Source organism: Theropithecus gelada, chromosome 6, assembly GCF_003255815.1.
Source record: "Theropithecus gelada isolate Dixy chromosome 6, Tgel_1.0, whole genome shotgun sequence".
Taxonomy (NCBI): Eukaryota; Metazoa; Chordata; class Mammalia; order Primates; family Cercopithecidae; genus Theropithecus; species Theropithecus gelada.
The window spans coordinates 66,516,041-66,538,078 of record NC_037673.1 but is presented as its reverse complement, the minus strand read 5'-3'; the positions used below and the strand labels follow the sequence as shown (position 1 = coordinate 66,538,078).

The 22,038-nt window shown below is 45.0% G+C and overlaps 1 protein-coding gene across 3 annotated transcripts in view; it reads left to right on the top strand.

Moving 5' to 3' along the window:
- The first annotated feature begins 6,687 nt into the window (after positions 1-6,687).
- CCDC125 (coiled-coil domain containing 125) overlaps positions 6,688-22,038 on the top strand; it is a 53,138-nt gene continuing 37,787 nt past the window's right edge. Inside the window, exons 1-3 of one of the 3 annotated variants that reach the window (XM_025388201.1) lie at positions 6,688-6,715; positions 19,559-19,675; positions 19,795-19,903. In XM_025388201.1, coding sequence (XP_025243986.1) covers positions 19,873-19,903 — 31 coding nt within the window. In that variant the 5' untranslated portion in view covers positions 6,688-6,715; positions 19,559-19,675; positions 19,795-19,872. Of the gene's footprint in view, positions 6,716-19,558; positions 19,904-22,038 lie in introns of those variants that run through there. The other 2 variants (XM_025388202.1, XM_025388200.1) reach the window with 2 other exon arrangements.

The following is a 22,038-nucleotide window of genomic DNA, read 5'->3' as shown; positions in this document are numbered from 1 at the left end:
GTTTTTTTTAGGGGGGACAGGTGGGAGCAAGCCTTGAAGTATTTTTAGGGTAAAGATTGCTGTTTTAAATACTTGTCAGAGTTTAAGTGAAGAAAAATTGTTTTTGGTTTGCAAAAGCTATTTAATGTGCCTACTCTAACATAATAGATATTAGGCAAAGTGACTCTAAAGTTACAAATGTATCAATCTTTTTTTTTTTTTTTTCTGAGACAGAATCTAGCTCTGTCACCCAGGCTGGAGTGCAGTGGTGCGATCTTGGCTTACTGCAACCTCCGCCTCCTGGGTTCAGCCTCCTGAGTAGCTGCGATTACAGGCACCCGCCACCACGCCCAGCTAATTTTTGTATTTTTAGTAGAGACGGGGTTTCACTGTGTTGGCTAGGCTGGTCTTGAACTCCTGACTTTGTGATCCACCTGCCTTGGCCTCCCAAAATGCTGGGATTACAAGCGTGAGCCACTAAGCGCAGCCTATGTATTAATCTTTTAAAATAATCTTAAATCCTTGAGTATCTAATGTGCACATAGCATTGATCTTATTTATAATCAGGAGAAATTTTAAAGCCTCAATTTTAAGTTTCGTATATTTCCCAGCATATCTAGATATGTTTACTTTTGGGGTATAAGTGGGTAAAGCATAAGCGGTTAAGGTATAAGTGAATCTGGAGAAGAGAAAGAATAAAGAAGTTTGCCACTGCGAGGAAAGTGTTGATTACTTGTCTTTGTCCTTAATGCAGAGTGGTCTTTAGACCCAGCAGATTTTTGACCACTACCACGTCCCTTCAGTTATTCTAAGGTTGTGGGATATTAGGAAATAAAACCAAAATTATTTCACCAAGGTAATGAAGTTATGATGAAGCATGTTTTCATGGGGTTATAGGTAGGTAGCACGCATCTCAGAAAACCACCAGGAATAGGTAACAGTCCCCAGTAGTAGCTTTCTAAGCCCACAGGGCCATTCCTTCTTGTTGTTTTCCACTTCCATGCCTTCGCTCCAGGAATTCCGTTGGCCTACAATGCCTGCTTGATTTCTCAGTACTGAAAGCCTGCTTTTCTTTTGTTCTTTTTTTTTTTTTTAATTGTCAGGGATTTTATTGATTTTACAAAGGATGAAGTAGTTTCACTGAATTAGTATAAGAAATATAACAGCAAAAAGATACTGCCTCCTACCTCCCCTAACCCTGAGAACTTTCAGTAATGGAATTTCAGACTAAACCTTTCCTTTTCTTATTTTCTCTTCCCTTCTCTTTTCTATCTATCTATCTTTCTTTCTTTCTTTTTTTTGGGGGGCAGGGGGAAACAGTCTCACTCTGTCGCCCAGGCTGGAGTGCAGTGGTGCAATCTTGGCTCACTGCAACCTCCAACTCCCGGAGTGATTCAAGCGATTCTCCTGCCTCAGCCTTCCGAGTAGCTGGGACTACAGGTGCGTGTCACAACGCCCAGCTAATTTTTGTATTTTTAGTAGAGACGGGATTTCACCATGTTGGCCAGGCTGGTCTCAAACTCCTAACCTCAGGTGATCAACTCACCTTGGCCTCCCACGGTTCTGGGATTACATGAGTGAGCCACCGTGCTCATCCAGACTAAACTTTTCTAAATGTCATGTGGAGGATAAAATTATTTGTACAAATGTTTTCATAAATATGTTAAAGCATTTCAACACCTAGTAATCCACTACTAAAGACATTAATTTTTAAAAAATTATTGTGATATTTGGTGCCATTATATGATGGAAAATAAGGTAAACATGCAGACTGTAGTCTAATTCAATTAACAAATATAAGGAAAACCTACTAGCTCAATTTCTGGCATTTTTGAAGAAACCAAATCAAGTTAATAACATCCCATGGTCTCAATGTAACAGGAAAGGGAAGGGGTTGCTAAAACCCACCTCCTTTGATAACCTCCAAGTAGATGACCAACTGGTTTGATTTGCCTGGAACTAAGGGTTATCAGGATGTGGGACATTTAGTGTTAAAACCAGGGCAGTCCTGGCCCAGTACGGACAGCTGGTCCTCTTCACCCCTCCAGTTCTTTTAAAAATGTGTGGAGTATCCACATTGCTTTATCCTGGGATTTTTCTGCTTGCATGTAAGGCTCTCCAGGAAGTCACAAAGCTGCACGATGGCAGGGCTGGAGGAATCAGCCACGTTTCCAGGGCATCCACCTCTTGCATTAGAGGTGTCTTCAACTCTTAACTTTAGGTGTCCAGGCTGCCACCAGGTAGCTAACAACGAACTATCCTGGGTGACTTTTGTCTTTGGTACTCTGTGTTTTCCCTGTTGACATCCTCAGCTCCTACCTCCACAGGTCTTGCACTGTATTCCCTGTGGCTCATGCCCGTGGACACTCACTACAGGGACTTGCTCTCAGCACACTGTTAACTAATTGACAAAAATGCCAGCTATTGGCTGGGCACGGTGGCTCACGCCTGTAATCCTACCAATTTGGGAGGCTGAGGCGGGCAGATCACCTGAGGTCAGGAGTTTGAGACCAGTCTGGCCAACATGGCGAAACACTGTTTCTACTAAAAATACAAAACTTAGCCAGGCGTGGTGGCGGGTGCCTATAACCCCAGCTACTTGGAAGGCTGAGGCAGGAGAATTGCTTGAACCCAGGGGGCTGAGGATTCAGTGAGCCGAGATCGCGCCACTTCACTCCAGCTTGGGCAAGAGTGAAACTCTGTCTCAAAAAAAAAAAAGGGCAGCTATTGAAGCTCAAAGTGTGACCTCTTCCAAGACTGTTGAGGTTTTAAAAGGGCATTCTTAGACCTCAAAAATCTTTCAAAGACACAAAGCTAGACAGTAAAAATTGTTAGCTCTGTGAAAACCAACGAGCAAAGCACTTAATAATAGCAATAGTTCTTTCTTACCGTGAACCACGTGTCAGGCATCATGCTAAATATTTCACAAACATTAATTCATACAGCAGCCCTGTGTGGTAGGTACTGAATCAAGCCCATTTCACAGCTAGAGACGCTGAGGCTGAGTTTGGTAATGGTCAGAGCTTGATTTGAACCCAATGTCGTGCTTATATACCTCCAAAGTCAGGCTCTTTTTTACTTCACGATGAACAGTTTTTTTTTTTCTGATATCACACACACATACACACACACACACTAAAACATATATATATATATATATATATATATGATTTTTGTAGAGAGAGACAGGGCTCACTCCATTGCCCAGGCTGGATTGCAGTGGTGCAATCATAGCTCACTCTAACCTCAAACTCCTGGGGTCCAGCAGTCCTCCTGCCTTAGCCTCCCAAGCAGCTAGGACTATAACTATGCCCAGCTAATTTTTTTTTTTAAGAGACAGGGTCTCACTATGTTGCCCAGGCTGGTGTTGAACTCCTGGGCTCAAGCAATCTTCCAGCCTCAGCCTCCCAAAGTGCTGGGATTACAGGTCTAAGCCACGGTGCCGGGCCTCACATGTTAGGTTTTAATGAGGTCTCTTAGTTTGCAGCGAGGATCAAGTCCTCTCTCTTTTTGTACTTTTTTTTTTTTTTTTTGAGACGGAGTCTCCCACTGTTGCCCAGGCTGGAGTGCAGTGGTGCGATCTCAGCTCACTGCAACCTCCATCATGCAAGTTCCAGCGATTCTCTTGCCTCAGCCTCCCAAGTAGCTGGGATTACAGGCACATGCCACCATGCCCGACTAATGTTTTGTGTTTTTAGTAGAGACGGGGTTTCACCGTGTTAGCCAGGATTGTCTCCATCTCCTGACCTGGTGATTTGCCCGCCTCGGCCTCCCAAAGTGCTGGGATTACAGTCATGAGCCACCGTGCCTGGCCTCAACTCCTTTTACCTCTTACTGATTCAGCCATGTACAAATATTTTGATCACCTGCTATGCACCCATGGTATTCTTGGCACTAGGAATCCTGCTGTGAGCGAAGCTGAGCTCCTGCCTGGGTAGAGCCTGGGCCACATAGGTCTCCCAGCTTTGCTTTGAAGTCACTGTCAAAAGTCCTGACACTGGAGAGTTTCATGTGTCTGATGCTAGGGCAAGATGCCAAATTCCACATTTGCTTCCAACTGGAACAAATGTCAGTTTCCACCAAGCCCCACCCTGTTCAGGTGACTCCTATTGTGAGTCTTTTCATACCATCTCCCCTTCACCCACAAGTGCCATCAACAGGCAGAGGTGGGGAGCTGAGTTTGGAAGCACTGGTCTGATCCTTAGGCGAACTCCTCTCCCCTGATGTTGCAGGAGAATGGGTGCTCAGATGGAGAATCAGCACTCTTCTCAGGATTGGAAGGTGCTGTGGCTGCGGGTGTCTACATTATATTCTGGGCTGTGAGCTTTTCCAGAATTCTGCTCCACAGGCATACGTCCGTGTGTATGTATTTCTTGGTATAAATTAGATGTCCCTGACTTCTCTAGTCTTGAATGTCTATGTAAAAAGTGTCTAGCCCCATCTGAGGATGCTGGAAGTCTAGTCTGTTAGGAGGCCCCTGAATATGTGCTTGTCCCAGTGACCTTCCAGGAGGTGGTGTAACATCTCAGTTCTCTTTTGTTCTGTGTTTCTTGCTCTAGGCTATTGCTCCATTTTTTTGTAGGTCATCTCCTGCCACCTCTTCTCTAGGGTAATGCTGTTTGCATTACACAGTTCCTGGTCTTGGTTTCCCAAGCATCTTAGTTCTGAAACTGAGATACTGGCTTGTCTGGGACTTGGGGGACAAAGACCAGGTGCCTCCACAAGTGACTCTCCGCAGCCCCCAGCCAGCTGACAACTGCATGAACTGACGGTCTCTTTCTTTCCTTATCTGCATGCTGATTTCCAGGCCTTTGCTCACCCTGAAGGAGCCTCATATGACCCAGTACTCTCACTCCTAGGCAGCTTTTATGTCTTTTATCATTTTTCTAAGCTTAAGACACCTTTGGTCGGGCACAGTGGCTCATGCCTGTAATCCCAGCATTTTGGGAGGCCAAGGCGGGTGAATCATCTGAGGTCAGGAGTTTGAGACCAGCCTGACCAACATGGAGAAACCCCCTTTCTACTAAAAATACAAACTTAACTGAGTGTGGTGAGGCAGGAGAATCACTTGAACCCGGGAGGCAGAGGTTGCAGTGAGCTGAGATCCTGCCATTGCACTGCAGCCTGGGCAACAAGAGCAAAACTGTCTCAAACAAAACAAAACAAAAACTCCTTTTCTTTCTTCATTGATTTGCGACCACGTCTGTCCGGAACTTGTGGGACATCTTTGTCTTCATCAGGTTGGCAGATACTCCAGCATGGCCTGCTGGCTACGGAGGCCACCATCCACAGGCTCAATGGCTCCGTGGTGGCTCCTTCGGGCTCCGACTTCCAGAGTGAGCCAGACAGCCGCATCTTTGCAGTGGACGCCACCCGCCCCCCAAAGTCTGTTTTTCAATGACAGGCTCTACCTCTGAACCTCAGCTTAGATCCACCTTTCTCTCCCCGTCTCTCTCTCTCTTTTTTTTTTTTTTTTAAGACAAAGTCTCACTCTGTCACCCAGGCTGGAGTGCCGTGGCCCGATCTCGGCTCACGGGGAACTCCACTTCCCGGGTTCAAGCGATTCTCCTGCCTCAGCCACCCGAGCAGCTGGGAATACAGGCACCTGCCATCACGGCCGGCTAATTTTTGCATTTTTAGTGGAGATGGGTTTCACCATGTTGGCCAGGCTGGTCTCAAACTCCTGACCTCAGGTTATTCACCCACCTCGGCCTCCCAAAGTGCTGGGTTAACAGGCGTGAGCCACCGCGCCCGGCCCGATCTACCTTTCTCTGACAGGATTCCTAGAGACTTAATATTTGGTTTTGGTTTGTTTTTTTTTTTTTTTTTTTTTTTTTTGAGACGGTCTCCGCTCCGTCGCCCAGGCTGGAGTGCAGTGGTTACTGTAGCTTCGATCTCCCAGGCTCACGGGATCCTCCCACCTGACGGCCTCCCGGCCTCCCCAGTAGCTGGGAGTACAGGCACGCACCACATCCGCTACTTTTTATTTTTTTTATTTTTTTTTTTATTTTTGAGATGGAGACTGCTCTGTTGCCCAGGCTGGAGTGCAGTGGCGAGATCTCAACTCACGGCAAGCTCCGCCTCCCGGGTTCACGCCATTCTCCTGCCTCAGCTTCCCGAGTAGCTGGGACTATAGGCGCCCTCCACCATGCCCAGCTAATTTTTTTCAGTAGAGATGGGGTTTCACTGTGTTAGCCAGGATGGTCTCGATCTCCTGATCTCGTGAACCGCCCGCCTCGGCCTCCTAAAGTGCTGGGATTACAGGCGCGAGCCACCGCGCCCTGCCCTACTTTTTAAATTTTTGGTAGAGTGGGGTGTCATCATGTTGGCCATGCTGGTCTCGAATTCCTGGCCTCAAGCGATCCTCCTGCCTTGGCCTCCCAAAAGCTGGGATTACAGGTGTGAACCACCGCGCCAGTATGAGCCTCAATGTTTGAACCATCGAATTCTACATGTATTGACACACGCCCCATCTTGTTTCTCTAAATCTCATGTCATCGTTTGTATATTGGTTACCCGTAGTTGACTTTGGAGCTGAGGGTGGACAGAGCTAACATCAGGTTGCACACAGGAACCGAGTGAGGTCAAGAAAAAGTAGCGCGAGCCGCCTCGATGGCCCAGGGCGACCTCACTGGCGTTTCCTGTCTGGGACTGCGCCCACGCGGTCACGTGGCCCGGAGGGCGCGCGGCGGCAGCGGCAGCGGCGCGCGCGCACAGAGAGGAGGCTCCTTGCCAGGTGAGCTAGCAGACGGGGGCGCCGGGGCGGTAGGAGGGCGCTGCTCGCTGAGCCGGTCACGGACTTTGAGAGGGTACCCGGGGTCAGACCTGGCAGGTGGGAACCGGGAGTGGGGAGGATCCAGGGCGGGGGCGGGATGCGCATATTCGTGGAAACGCTGCAGGTTGTGGACAAACTGCCCCAACTGGCTCCTTTTCCCCGAATGCCAATTTAGTGGCCTCGTCTGATAAGAAAAAAATAAGAAATAGATTTCAGAGACCCTATTTCTCTCTCTCACCCTCCCGACCTCCTTTATTTTTTTTCTTTTCTGTTAATTTTGAGCCTTATAAAACTGTAGCGTCAGTATCCTGGTTTGGATCCTGCAACAGAAAAAGAACATTAGTGGAAAAAATAATAAAGGCTGTGGTTTAGTTAATAGCATGTACCCATGTTAATTTCTTAATTTTGACAAATTGTACACAAATGTTAACATTAGAGGAATTTGGATAAAAGGTGTACAGGAATTCTTAGTACTATCTTTGCAACTTACTGTACATCTAAAATTATTCTGAAATGAAAAGTTAAGAAACAAAATCCTAAAGCAAAGTGCAGCAGGCCATTGTTCACCAGGGAGGGCTCAAGTTAGTTCCTCTTTGTCAGGGAGTTAGGCATGTTTGACCAACTTGTTTGCTAAGGCAGAGTTGTCAGGCTACTGAGTGTAGATTCTTCTGTCCAAAGGTTTCTGGGCAGGAATCGGTTTTCTCTTTCGATTCTATCAGATATCTTTGGAACACCTGTTGTGCATAAGCAAACGAGACACAAAAAGTCTCTGCACAAGAGAATATACAGTCAGTCTAGGTCAGGTAGGAAGTAAGCGCTATTAAAAAGATTCAGTAAAACCTCCCAGAACTGGGAAGACTCAGATGTGGAAGAAATCACATCTGGTCCAAAGGAGTCAGGAAGGCTACTGGAGGGAGTGCTGTCCTGAACTGAGGTGGGTCTGAGAGGAGACAGCATTTCTGGGGTGAAGAATGGCACCAACAGAGGCTTGCAGGTGACCAAGCTGAGCTGAGGGAGGAGCCCTGGGAGCAAGTGCAGTTCCTCTTATGTGGAGGCACAGGGTACATCCAGGGAGTACTGCCAGATGAAACTGGAGCTTTGTTGTAGAATACAGGGTGACACTTCAGTTGGATACATTATTTTCATTTTTATGTTTTTGAAACGGAGTTTTGACTGGACACAGTGGCTCACGCCTGTAATCCCAGCACTTTGGGAGACCAGTCGGCAGATCTCCTGAGGTCTGGAGTTGAAAATCAGCCTGGCCAACATGGTGAAAACCTATGTCTACAAAAATACAAAATTTAGCCGGGCGTGGTGGTGGGCGCCTGTTATCTCAGCTACTGAGGAGGCTGAGGTGGGAGAATCGCTTGAACCCGGGAGGTGGAGCTTGCAGCGAGCCGAGATTGCACCATTGAACTCCAGTGTGGGCGACAGACAATGGTGCTATCTCAGCACCAATGTCACCACTGAACCTCAACCTCCCAGGTTCAAGCGATTCTCCTGCCTCAGCCTTCCAAGTAGCTGGGATTAAAGGCACCCGCCGCCATACCTGGCTAATTTTTGTATTTTTAGTAGAGATGAGGTTTTACCATGTTGGCCAGGCTGGTCACAAACTCCTGACCTCAGGTGATCTGCCCTCCTCAGCCTCCCAAAGTGCTCGAATGACATGCGTGAGCCACTGTGCCCAGCCTAAATTTTTTTAAAAAAGGAAAACAGGGTGACATTGACTCTAATTATACATGCCATGGGAGCCATGGAACGTTTTACAGCAAGAGAGAGACGTCATTCGGTTTGTGCTTGGATATTATTGACTTGGCAGCAGTATGTAGGTTGGCTTGAAGTAGACCAATTAGGGAATTATCAGGCTAGCCTTGGGGAATTAAAGACAAGTTCCACCAGGGCAGTGAAATTAATGTGCGAAGAATGACATGGTTTGGGGAGGTTTTTGTGGGTGTAGAAGACCTGGCAACTGAAGGCATGTGAAGAACAAAGAGGAAAAACAATTCCAAAGTTTTGCTCCTGAGTGTTTTGGAGCATGGTTGAGGCATTTGCAGAAATAGAGGACTCAGAGGGAGACCTGGATTGGGGGCTGAGAGGATAGTGAATTTTGTTTTTAGATGGAGTCTTGCTCTGTCGCCCAGGCTGGAGTGCAGTGGTGTGATCTTGGCTCACTGCAACTTCTGCCTTCTTGGTTCAAGCGATTCTCCTGCCTCAGCCTCCCGAGTAGCTGGGACTACAGGTACGCACCACCGTGCCCGGCTAATTTTTGTATTTTTAGTAGAGATGGGGTTTCACTATGTTGGCCAGGCTGGTCTCGAACTCCTGACCTCATGATCCGCCCGCCTCGGCCTCCAATGTGCTGGGATTATAGGCGTGAGCCACAGTGCCCGGCCATGAATTTGTTTTTGAGCAAGATGTTCTTAGATTGCTGGCGGGATATCCAGCTGGAGATGTGTATTTAAGAGTAGTAAGAGAGGAAGCTCTTTTACCAAAGAAGGAAGCTCATTTACAAAAGGGACATGAGAAAGAAAAAGAGCCTGAGAGGACAGATATGAGGCAGTCAGGGAAGGAAGAGGATCAGATCTCTATTTCTTGGGGCTTCAGGAGTCAGGTGAACCTGGACTTAGTGAGTCAGTAGTGTCACAGCTCCTGCAAAGGTGGAGGAGGCTGAAGAATGAGACTTGATCTTGGATTTATCTATGAGGAAGTCACTGGTCATCTTTTAAAGAGTTGTTTTAGTGGAAAAGTGAGATGACTGTTAACAGACTGTAATCTATTCATCCTACAGCCTTTCCCAAGTGGTCAGAAGACTGGACAAAGAGCCAGAAATACTGTTTCTAGTCCCGGCTGTGCTGCTAACTACCATTGTATTTGGGGCAAGTCATGTATGCCTGGACTGGAATAGAAAAAAATACATCTGAGCTGGGCTCGGTGACTCACGCCTGTAATCCCAGCACTTTGGGAGGCCGAGGCAGGTGGATCATCTGAGGTCAGGAATTTGAGACCAGCCTGGCCAACATGGTGAAATCCCATCTGTACTAAAAATACGAAAATTAGCTGGGTGTGGTGGTAGGCACCTGTAATCCCAGCTACTCGGGAGGCTGAGGCGGGAGAATCACTTGAACCCAGGAGGCAGAGGTTGCAGTGAGCCGTGATCACGCCATTGCACTCCATCCTGGGTGATAAGAGCAAAACTGAGTCTCAGAAAAAAAAAAAAGACGTTAATCCTGGCTGGGCATTGGGGCTCACACCTGTAATCTCAGCACTTTGGGAGGCTGAGGCAGAAGGATTACTTGAGCCCAGGAGTTTGAGACCAGCCTGGGCAATATAAGGAGACCTCGTCTCTACAAAACATACAAAAATTAGCCTCTGCAAGAACAAAAAAATTAGTCAGGTGTGGTGGCACAGGCCTATAATCCCAGCTACTTGGGAGGCTGAGATGGGAGGATCACTTGAGCCCAGGGGTTGAGGCTGCAGTGAGCTGTGATTGTGCCACTGCACTCTAGCCTGGTCATCAGACAGAGACTCTGTCCATATAAAAATAAAGACTTTAATCCTAAAAGCTGACGCGTCTATTTTAGACAGCATATATTGGTTCAAGTCGTCTTTTAAAAGTCAAAGGTAGGCCGGGCGCGGTGGCTCACATCTGTAATCCCAGCACTTTGGGAGGCCGAGGTGGGCGGATCACGAGGTCAGATCACCGACCATCCTGGCTAACACGGTGAAACCCCATCTCTGCTAAAAAATACAAAAAATTAGCTGGGCGAGGTGGCGGGCACCTGTAGTCCCAGCTATTCGGGAGGCTGAGGCAGGAGAATGGTGTGAACCCGGGAGGTGGAGCTGGCAGTGAGCCAAGATGGCGCCACTGCACTCCAGCCTGGGCGACAGAGTGAGACTCCCTCTCAAAAAAAAAAAAAAAAAGTCAAAGGTATAAAGTATGAAGGAACCTCCGTGTTTATCTATTCAAGATTACCGTACAGTACAGAATCAGCTGTAGATATTCTTAGATTTCGTGGTACTGTTAAAGAAATACAATATTGTAAAAATGTTATATGGAAAAACGCTCTAATCCTACTAATTTATTTTCATCTTTTGTTTTTCTTCTAATCTTTGTCCCTAGTACAGACAACTTTGAATTCTGCTTTTTATGTTTTACACTTGTATATGTGAGCATTTATCATGTTGCTGCGTAGTCTATACTACATAGTATTTTTATTCTTATTTTATTTTTTTATTTTTATTTTTTGAGATGGAGTTTCACTCTTGTGGCCCAGGCTGGAGATTATTCTTAAACTATGTTAAATATACTATAACTCTAATACTTATTTAGTTAATTTTGTTTAATTACATAGTATTTTATAAAGTTGTTAAACCAAGATTTAACTATTTCTTTATTGTTCAACATATTTTATTACTTTCTAATTTTGTCCAATTAGAAATTAAATGATAGAGTAAATCGCTGAATGGATTGAACATAAAACAGGCATAAATACAGACTCATTTTAATTTAAAAAATTAAAACAAAAAAAGTCTGGGCGTGGTGGCTCACGCCTGTAATCCCAGCACTTTGGCAGGCAGAGGTGAGTGGATTGCCTGAGGTCACGAGTTCAAGACTAACCTGGCTAACGTGGTGAAACCGTGTCTCTACTAAAATACAAAAATTAGCTGAGCATGGTGGTAGGTGCCTATAATCCCCCGTTTCCTGGGAGGCTGAGGCATGAGAATTGCTACAACCTGGGAGGCAGAGGTTGCAGTGAACTGAGATTGCGCCACTGCACTCCAGCCTGGGTGATACAGTGAGACTCCATCTCAAAAAAAAAAAAAAAAAAAAAAGCCCTCAATAAAACCAAAAGGACCCTTTTATTCCTAGCAAAACCTAATAGTCTGGAGAACATGTTTCATGGAGCACACTTTGAAAAATACTGACACAGAAACAATTTTAGAGCTCTGAAGAACCAAAAATCTAGTCCCCTAAATTGACAGTTGAAGAAAATAATATTCAAATTCAATAAACATTGATCTGGCTACCATAGTTGATTTCAAATGTATCAGTGGTACCCAAAAGTGTCCCCATAAGGTAGTTATGCTTAAACCCCATTAAGAAATAAAACAGGCTCTAAGAAGTTAAATGACTTACCCAAGATCAAAAAGCGGCAAGTGGTGAAGTGAGATTTGAACCCAGACCTCTTCTCCATTAATACATCCTGCTGCTTCCCTGGTCATCAACCCCGAATACATTAAACTGGTTGAATAGTAACTTCAAATATTTTCACTTTTGTGGAAGTAATGTGTTTCAAAAGTGAAGTTTAATTTGTATGGTATTTCATGTTATCTTACTATTAGCATATAAACAGTGGGAGAATAGGCCAGGCGCAGTGACTCACGCCTGTAATCCCAGCACTTTGGGAGACCAAGGCGGGCAGATCACGAGGTCAGGAGATCGAGACCATCCTGGCTAACTCGGTGAAACCCCATCTCTACTAAAAATACAAAAAATTAGCCGGGCGTGGTGGCGAGCACCTGTAGTCCCAGCTACTCGGGAGGCTGAGGCAGGAGAATGGCGTGAACCCGGGAGGCGGAGCTTGCATTGAGCCGAGATGGCACCACTGCACTCCAGCCTGGGCGACAGAGCAAGACTCCATCTAAAAAAGAAAAAGGAAAAGAAAAAAAAAAGTGGGAGAATATACAGTCAGCAGTCCCTGAAGTTACATTTTATTTTATTTGTTTTTAGATACAGGGTCTTGCTCTGTTGACCAGACTAGAGTGCAGTGGCATGATCACAGCTCACTGCAGGCTTGACTTCCCACCTCAGGCTCCAGTGTAGCTTGGGACTACAGGTGTGCACCACCATGCCCAGCAATTTTCTTTTTTTTTCCTTTTTTTGTAGAGATGAGGTCTCACTGTGTTGCCCAGGCTGGTCTGAACTACTAGGCTCAAGCAGTCCTCCTGCTTTGGCCTCACAAAGTGCAGGGATTACAGGCATAAACCACCATTTCCAGCCTGAAGTTAAGTTTAAGAAACAGTGGGCAGGGATAAAAAACAAACAAAACAACAACAACAACAAAACCTCATTATGTTTAACTCTGAATAGCAGGAAGATGTACCCATGATGCCTGAGTTTATGTGGTGGATTGAAAAATGTTCTTAGCTAACTCTACAATTGCTTGCTCTTTCCTTTTACAGCTTTTTCCCCTTGTGTTAACCAATTTCATTTTCTTCTCTGCTGCCTGCCTAATCCTGACCACACCCTTCTTAATGCAGGCCAGAGGTTGCCCTTAATAAGCAGGAGTCTACTGCACTAGAGGTAAAACACAGCCTCCCAAGGGATTATTCTTTGATTCAATAAACATCTTCTTATCTACCTTGACAAAATAGATAAATCTCCTTTTTAAGGAAATAATCTTGTAAAAGAACCAAGATGATTTTATAAAAATCTGGAAAAAAATGGCTCCAGAATGTCTGTTAGATGTTGTTCAAACTAGGTATTTTAGACTTTTACTTTAAGTTCTATTTGAAGTCATAAATAATAGAAACTTGGTATACTCTGATGTTAATTTCGTTGAAATTCTCCAAGTAATAGAAAACAGTGGCTAAAAGTGTTGGCTCTGACATCAGACATCTGGATTAAAAATCTGTCTCTGGGCCAGGGGTGGTAGCTCATGCCTGTAATCCCAGGACTTAGGGAGGCTGAGGTGGAAGGATCCCTTGAGGTCAGAAGTTCAAGACCGGCTGGCCTGAGACCCTGTTTCTACAAAAAGAATTAAAAATTCGGCCGGGCGCGGTGGCTCAAGCCTGTAATCCCAGCACTTTGGGAGGCCGAGGCGGGTGGATCACGAGGTCAGGAGATCGAGACCATCCTGGCTAACATGGTGAAACCCCGTCTCTACTAAAAATACAAAAAACTAGCCGGGCGTGGTGGCGGGCGCCTGTAGTCCCAGCTACTCGGAGGCTGAGGCAGGAGAATGGAGTGAACCTGAGAGGCGGAGCTTGCAGTGAGCCGAGATCGCGCCACTGCACTCCAGCCTGGGTGACACAGCGCGAGACTCTGTCTCAAAAAAAAAAAAAAGAATTAAAAATTAGCCTGGCAAGGTGGTACACATCTGTTGTCCCAGCTACTTTGGAGACTGAGGTGGGAGAATCACTTGAGCCTAAGAGGTCGAGGCTACAGTGAGCTGTGGATGCATTACTGCACTTCAGCCTAAGCAACAAGCAACAGAGTGAGATGCTGTCCCTTTTTTTTTTTTTTTTTTTTTTTTGAGACAGAGTTTTGCTTTTTCACCCAGGTTGGATTGCAGTGGCACAATCTTGGCTTACCGCAACCTCCGCCTTCTGGTTTCAAGTGATTCTCCTGCCTCAGCCTCCTGAGTAGCTGGGATTACAGGCGCCCACCACCACACCCGACTAATTTTTGTCTTTTTAGTAGAGACGATGTTTCACTACATTGGTCAGGCTGGTCTTGAACTCTTGACCTTGTGATCCACCCACCTCGACCTTCCAAAAGTGCTGGAATTACAGACGTGAGCCACCATGCCCAGCCTGAGACCCTGTGTCTTAAAAAAAAAATCCATCTCCACTTCTGGTTGGCTGTGTTAGTCTCTGTCTGCTACAGTTTAATTTTCATACTTAATAATGGTATCGTCTTACAGAGTGTTTGTAAAGAATAAATGTAATAATCTAAGGCACTTAAAACTGTCCAGCACATGGAAAGCAGGCAACAAGTACTAGGTATTATTACATCTTTTTTTTTTTTTTTTTTTTTGAGGCAGGGTCTCACTCTGTTGCCTAGGCTGGAGTGCAGTGGCATAATCTTGACTCACTGCAACCCCGCTTGCTGGGTTCAAGCCATTCGCCTGCCTCAGCCTCCCAAATAGCTGGGACTACAGGCGTGCACCACCACACCTGGCTAATTTTTTGTATTTTTTAGTAGAGACGGGGTTTCACCATGTTGACCAGCAGGTCTTGAACTCCTGACCTCAGGTGATCTGCCCGCCTTGGCCTCCCAAACTGCTGAGATTGCAGGCGTGAACCACCACACCCAGCCTAATGAGTTTTAATAAGTGGCCACTCTAGTGAAGATATAGAGGTTTTCCATTACCTCAGAAAACTTCCCTCATGCCCTTTGTGGTCATTTCTCCCATGCCAAGCAACCATTAATTTGTTTACCATCCTTGTATGTTAGTTTTGCCAGTATTTCATACAGTATGTGCTGTTGTTTATTTATTTATTGTTTTAAATAGTGATGGGGATCTCGCTATGTTGCCCAGGCTGGTTTCCAACTCCTGGCCTCAAGTGATCCTTACCTCAGCCTCCTGAAATGCTGGGATTACGGTGGGAGCCACCACATCTGGCCTAGTATGTGCTTTTTTTGTTAGCATAATGTCTGGGAAAGTCATTGCATATATCGGAATTGCATTGTTCTTTTTTTTTTTTTTTGAGACAGAGTCTCGCTCTGTCACCCAGGCTGGAGTGCAGTGGCCGGATCTCAGCTCACTGCAAGCTCCGCCTCCCAGGTTCCCGCCATTCTCCTGCCTCAGCCTCCCGAGTAGCTGGGACTACAGGCGCCGCTACCTCACCCGGCTAGTTTTTTGTATTTTTTAGTAGAGACGGGGTTTCACCGTGTTAGCCAGGATGGTCTCGATCTCCTGACCTCATGATCCGCCCGTCTCGGCCTCCCAAAGTGCTGGGATTACAGGCTTGAGCCACCGCGCCTGGCCCATTGTTCTTTACTGACAAATATATTCTGTTGTATGGACAGACCACAGTTTCTTTGTTTTACTGCAGATGGACACTTGAGTTATTTCCAGTTTTTGACAAATTGAGTGATGTATGAATATTCCTGCACACATCTTAGTATGGATATAGGGTTCTATTTCTCTTGAGTAAATCCTGAAGAATGCAGTTGCCAGGTCACATGTTTATAAGAAGCTGTCAAATTGTTTTCCACAGTGGTTGTACCATGTTTTACTCACATCACCAATGTATGAGTGTTTCAGTTACTCTACATCCTCAGCAGCACTTGGAATTGTCAGTGCTGTGAGGTAGGATCTCACTGTGGTTTAAGTTATAATTGCCTGATGACTAATGATGCTGAGCATCTTTCCATCCATATATCTTCTTTTATGACATATCTGTTCAAATATTTTAAGGGTCTTTGTTTTTAACATTGAAAATGTATGGCATTTTGACCCTAAAAATGACTGAAATTCCTTAATACATGGTCAGATTTGTTTGGTATCTATATAAGGTTTTAATAGTGGAAGAATAGAGATCTTCACAACAAATGCAAGACTGAGATTAAATGTCTTTGGAAGTTTTGGCAAGCAGCTACTTAAACAGCAGGATATTTAGAGAAAAATGTTAGATGTGTTTATACCCCCACACCCCACTTTTTTTTTTAATGAGCCTTGAGAGAAGGATGAAATATTTCTAAATAGCTATAGCAAAGCAGCTGTTTTGAAATGCCTGGTGGTGAAAGTCCCTCATAACTGCACTCTGTACTGGAGGCACAAGGTTGAGCATTTCTGCTTCTCCCAACTGCTTCACTGTCACCAGGTAGGTGACTGGGGTGGTCTCCATGTGGGGAGGGTTGAGTGATACTAGTTGATCTGTAGGCATTTTTGCCAGGAGAAGTTTTCTGCAGGGAAGAAAGCAGGCATAAGTCCTCTGTGTCTGCTGTGGAATCCTGCTGGCGTGCCAGTTTTGTTTTTCTGCCCTAAAAGCAAGTACAGTCTAACCAAACCTGGTCTGGGTGGCCTGAGGTAGGATAGGAGCTCCGTGGGTTCCACATTGGTTGATTCAAGCAACCAGGATTGAAAATATTTGGAAAAAAAAAATCCACAGTGCTCCAAAAACAAAGATGAATTTGCAGCACTCAGAATACGAGGTTAAATCCACGGGAATGAAGTGATGTATAGGCATTGTATTAGATATTATAAGTAATTTAGAGACAATTGAAAATATATATAAAGTACCCAGGAGGATGTGCCTAGATAATATACAAATATGATACTTTTTTATTAACAAATTAACAAAAAGTTTTTTGAGATGGAGTGTTGCTCTGTAGCTCAAGCTGGAGTGTAGAGGCACAGTTATGGCTCACTGCAGCCTTCACCTCCCAGACCCAAGCAATTCTCCCACCTCAGCCTCCTGAGTAGGCATGTGCCACCAGCTAATTTTTTAAAAAAATTTTGGGCCGGGTGCCGTGGCTCACGCCTGTAATCCCAGCACTTTGGGAGGCCGAGGCAGGTGTATCATGATGTCAGGAGTTTGAGACCAGCCTGACTAACATGGTGAAACCCCGTCTCTACTAAAAATACAAAAATTAACTGGGTGTGGTGGCACGCGCCTGTAATCCCAGCTACTCAGGAGGTTGAGCCAGGAGAATTGCTTGAATCCAGGAGGTGGAGGTTGCAGTGAGCCGAGATTGTACCACAGCACTCCAGCCTGGGTGACAGAGCAAGACTCTGTCTCAAAAAAAAAAAAAAAAAAAAATTTTTTTTTTTGTAGAGACAGGTTCTCACTCTGTCGCCCAGGCTGGTCTCAAAGTCCTCAGCTCAAGCAATCCTCTAGTCTCAGCCTCCCACAGCCTTGATATTACAAGTGTGAGCCACCATGCCTGGCTAAGAATTTGAAGATCCAAGGAAATACACAGGGGTCCTGGAACCAGTTCCCCTTGGATTCCTTGGGATGATTGTATTTCAGTTTGTTTCTTTATTCCTCTCTTCCTTTATTCGGTTACTAAACAAGTATTTATTGAGTATGGAGTATATCTGCTCCCCACCCCCACGTGGTGCCTCACTCTTGTCATCCCAGCTACTCCAGAGGCCGAGTTGGGAGAATCACTTGAGCCCACGAGTTGGAGACCAGCCTGGGCAACATGGCTAGACCCCGTCTCTCAAACAAACAAATGAAAAAACAAAACCTGGCTGGGCGCGGTAGAGCGCCTGTAATCCCAGCACTTTGGGAGGCCGAGGCAGGTGGATCACCTGAGGTCAGGAGTTCAAGACCAGCCTGACCAACATAAAGAAACCCCATCTCTACTAAAAAAAAAAATAGAAAATTAGCCGGGCATGGTGGCACATGGCTGTAATTCGAGATACTTGGGAGGTCGAGGCAGGATAATCGCTTGAACCCGGGAGGCGGAGGTTGCGGTGAGTCAAGATTGCGCCGCTGCACTCCAGCCTGGGCAACAAGAGCGAAGCTCCATCTAAAAAAGAAAAGAGTTCTGAAATATTAAATACTTACAATTGGATTGCAAGGGCATTTATGTACGAGTGCATTCCTGGGATATTCATGCCTGTATATTACAGGAAGAAACTTTTTTCCCTGAAAAATTCAGCTTTATCATGCAGTTATGCACCAAATTATGTTTCAGTCAGTGACAGACCACATAGAGAGTGGTAGTCCCATAAGATACTATTGTATTTTTACTGTTCCTTTTCTATGTTTAGGTATGTTTACATACACAAATATTGACCCATGTGTAACGATTTCCTACAGTGCTATAACATGCTATACAACATTTCCTATTCAGTGCTATAACATGCTATACATGTTTGTAGACTAGGAACTATAGGCTAAGCCATGTAGCCCAGGGGTATAGTAGGCTGTGCTATCTAGGTTTGTATATGTATGCTCTATGATGTTCACACAATGACAAAATTGCCTAACAACACATTTCTCAGAATGTATTCCCATCATTAAGTGACACATGACTTTACTGATGGGTTTTTTTCATTTTGTTAGGTTTTTTTGTTTTTTTAATTGTAAATTGACAGATTATAGCTGTCTATATTTAGGGGTACAAAGTGATGATATGATTATGAATCAATGTGGAATAATTAAATCAAGTTGATTAACATATCCATCATCTCAAATACTTAATCATTTTTGTGGTGAGAATATTTGAAATTTATGAGCAATTTTGAAATGTACAATACATTTTTGTTATATTCACCGTGCTGTGCAATGTATTGCAAAGGAAAAAACCTTATTCTTTCTGTCTAACTAGGACTTTGTGCCCTTTGACCATCATCTCCCCATTCCTCCCATCCCCCAGCCTCTGGTAACCACCATTTTTCTTCTCCTTTGAGTTTGTTTTTTATTTTATTTTTTTATTATTATTATTATTTTGAGATGAAGTGTCACTCTCACCCAGACTGGAGTGCAGTGGTGCAATCTTGGCTCACTGCCAGCTCCGCCCCCTGGGTTCACACCATTCTTCTGCCTCAGCCTCCTGAGTACCTGGGACTAAAGGCACCCGCCACCATGCCCAGCTAATTTTTTTGTATTTTAGTAGAGGCGGGGTTTCACCATGTTAGCCATGATGGTCTCGATCTCCTGCCCTCAGGATCCGCCCACCTCGGCCTCCCAAAGTGCTGGGATTACAGGTGTGAGCCACCGCGCCTGGCTGATTGTTTTTTATTTTATACATAAGGGAGAACATGTGGTATTTGTCTTTCTGTGCCTGGCATGTTACACCTTGCATAATGTTTTCCAGTTCCATCCATGGTGTCCCAAATGACCGGATTTCCTTCTTTGTCAAGGCTGACTAGTATTCCATTGTACACACACACACACACACACACACACACACACCCCACACCTATTTTCTTCACCTATTCCTCTTTGATGGACACTTAGGTTGGTTCCATATTTTGGCTATTGTAAACAGTGCTACGGTGAACATGGGAATGCGGACGTCTCTTTGACATACTGATTTCAAATCAGTTTTGGGTAAATACCCAGAAGTGGGATTGCTGGATCTACTGACGGTTTCCTAACTACTCTTCTTCTTAACTACAGACAACCCGTTTTTTTCTTATGATAAAGACGGCATTTGGCTCATGAGCAAGGTGGCGAGGTCATCAAGTGAGTCGGACGTGCAGCTCTGGGAAACAGAAGAGGATGACATGACAGAAGGTGATTTAGGGTATGGCCTCGGAAGGAAACCTGGTGGGATTTATGAAGTAGAAGTTTCACATAGGTCTAGAAAAAGATCAGATGGAAAGAACTTTAGCCCTCCTCCATTTCCGAGAAAGGGAGAAGAAAGAAGTGAAGCGAGTTTTCAGTATTCCAAGCATAACAGCCTGCAAGATACATTCCCTCAAGTGTCCAGAATGTCCAATTACAGACGACAAAGTAGCACTGGTAAGAATGCTGAATTTCCTCTCCTTTCTTTCTCCTGTGAATAGTATCAAAGGTATAACCCTTCCAAAATCTGAAATAAATAACCATATTGGATTTTAGATTTTTTTCTTTTTTTTTTTCTAGACGGAGTCTTGCTCTGTCACCCAGGCTGGAGTGCAGTGGTACACGATCTCGGCTCACTGCAACCTCTGCCCCCTGGGTTCAAACAATTCTCCTGCCTCAGCCACTGGAGTAGCTGGGATTACAGGCACGCACCACTACACCTGGCTAATTTTTGTTTTTAGTAGAGGCAAGGTTTCACCATCTTGGCCAGGCTGGTCTCAAACTCCTGACCTCAAGCGATTTGCCCGCCTTGGCCTCCCAAAGTGCTGGGATTACAGGCTCGAGCCACCGCACCCAGTCTTTAGAAATTTATCTTTATTCATCTCTTGGGATTGGTGGTAGTACAAAAGTAGTTGATGTTTATATTTCTAAATATTGTACAACTTTGAAGTACAGTAGTTTTATACATCTAATATATTTGTTAATGATATCTGTAAATGATTACCAACCTTACTTTTTTTTGTGATGTACTTTTTTTTGTAGTCAATAAGTATTTATTGGGCATCATTAGGTGTCAGGCACAGGTCTAATTTCTGAGAATAATATCAGTAAACAAAATAGACAAAGGCCCTAATGTCATGGATTTCACATTCTAATAGAGGAGATAGAAAATAAACCTGTGGGCCAGGCGCAGTGGCTCACGCCTGTAATCCCAGCACTTTGGGAGGCCAAGGCGGGTGGATCACTTGAGGTCAGGAGCTTGAGTCCAGCCTGGTCAACATGGTAAACCCCATCTCTACTAAAAATATAAGAATTAGCTGGGTGTGGTGGCACGTGCTTGTAGTCCCAGCTACTTGGGAGGCCGAGGCACAAGAATTGCTTGAACTCAGGAGGCGGAGGTTGTGGTGAGCCAAAATTGTACCACTGCACTCCAGCCTGGGCAACAGAGAAAGAGTTTGTCTCAAAAAGAAAAGAAAAGAAAAGAAAAAAAACCAAAACCCTGCACATCAACAGATGTGTAACATTGGGCAGTGGTAAGTGAAGGGATAGTGAGTGGTTATGGGAAATGGGGCGCTAGTATTTCAGGCTAGGGTTAGGAAGGCTTCTGTAAGGAGATGACTTTTTTTTTCTTTTTTCTTTTCTTTTCTTTATTTTTATTTATATTTATTATTTATTTATTATTTTTGAGGTGGAGTCTCACTCTTGTCGCCCAGGCTGGAGTGCAGTGGTACAATTTTGGCTCACTGCAACCTCTGCCTCCCGGATTCAAGCAATTCTTGTGCCTTGGCCTCCCGAGTAGCTGGGACTACAAGCACGTGCCACCACACCGAGCTAATTTTTTAATTTTTAGTAGAAATGGGGTTTTACCACGTTGGCCAGGTTGGTCTCAAACTCCTGACCTCAAGTGATATGCCCACCTCGGCCTCCCAAAATGCTGGGATTACAGGCGTGAGCCGCCACGCCTGGCCTTTTTCTTTTTTACAAAGAGAGGGTCGGCTTAAGCAATCCTCTTGCCTCAGCCTCCTGAATAGCTGAGACTACAGGTATGTTCCACCATACCCGGCTAATTTAAAAGAAACTTTTTCGGCCAGGCACCGTGGCTCATGCCTGTAATCCCAGCACTTTGGGAGCCTGAGGTGGGCAAATCACGAGGTCTGGAGTTCGAGACCAGCCTGACCAACATGGTGAAACCCCATCTCTGCTAAAAACACAAAAATTAGCCAGGCATGGTAGCATGCACCTGTAATCCCAGCTACTCAGGAGGCTGAGGCAGGAGAATCGTGTGAACCTGGGAGGTGGAGGTTGCAGTGAGCTGAGATCATGCCACTGCACTCCAGCCTGGTGACAGAGCAAGACTCCATCTCAAGAAAAAAAAAAAAATTCTAGAGTCAAGGTCTCACTGTATTACCAAGACTGGTCTCAAACTCCTGACCTCAAGCAGTCCTCCCACCTTGGCCTGAGCACTGGAATTGGTGAGTAAGGCAGTGGATCTTTGGGAAAGGAGTGTTCCAGGAAGAACAGAGATGCTTCTGGTTATTTTAGGATGTCATGAAACTCTCAAAAATTGTCAAAACAGTTTGTCTTAACTTATC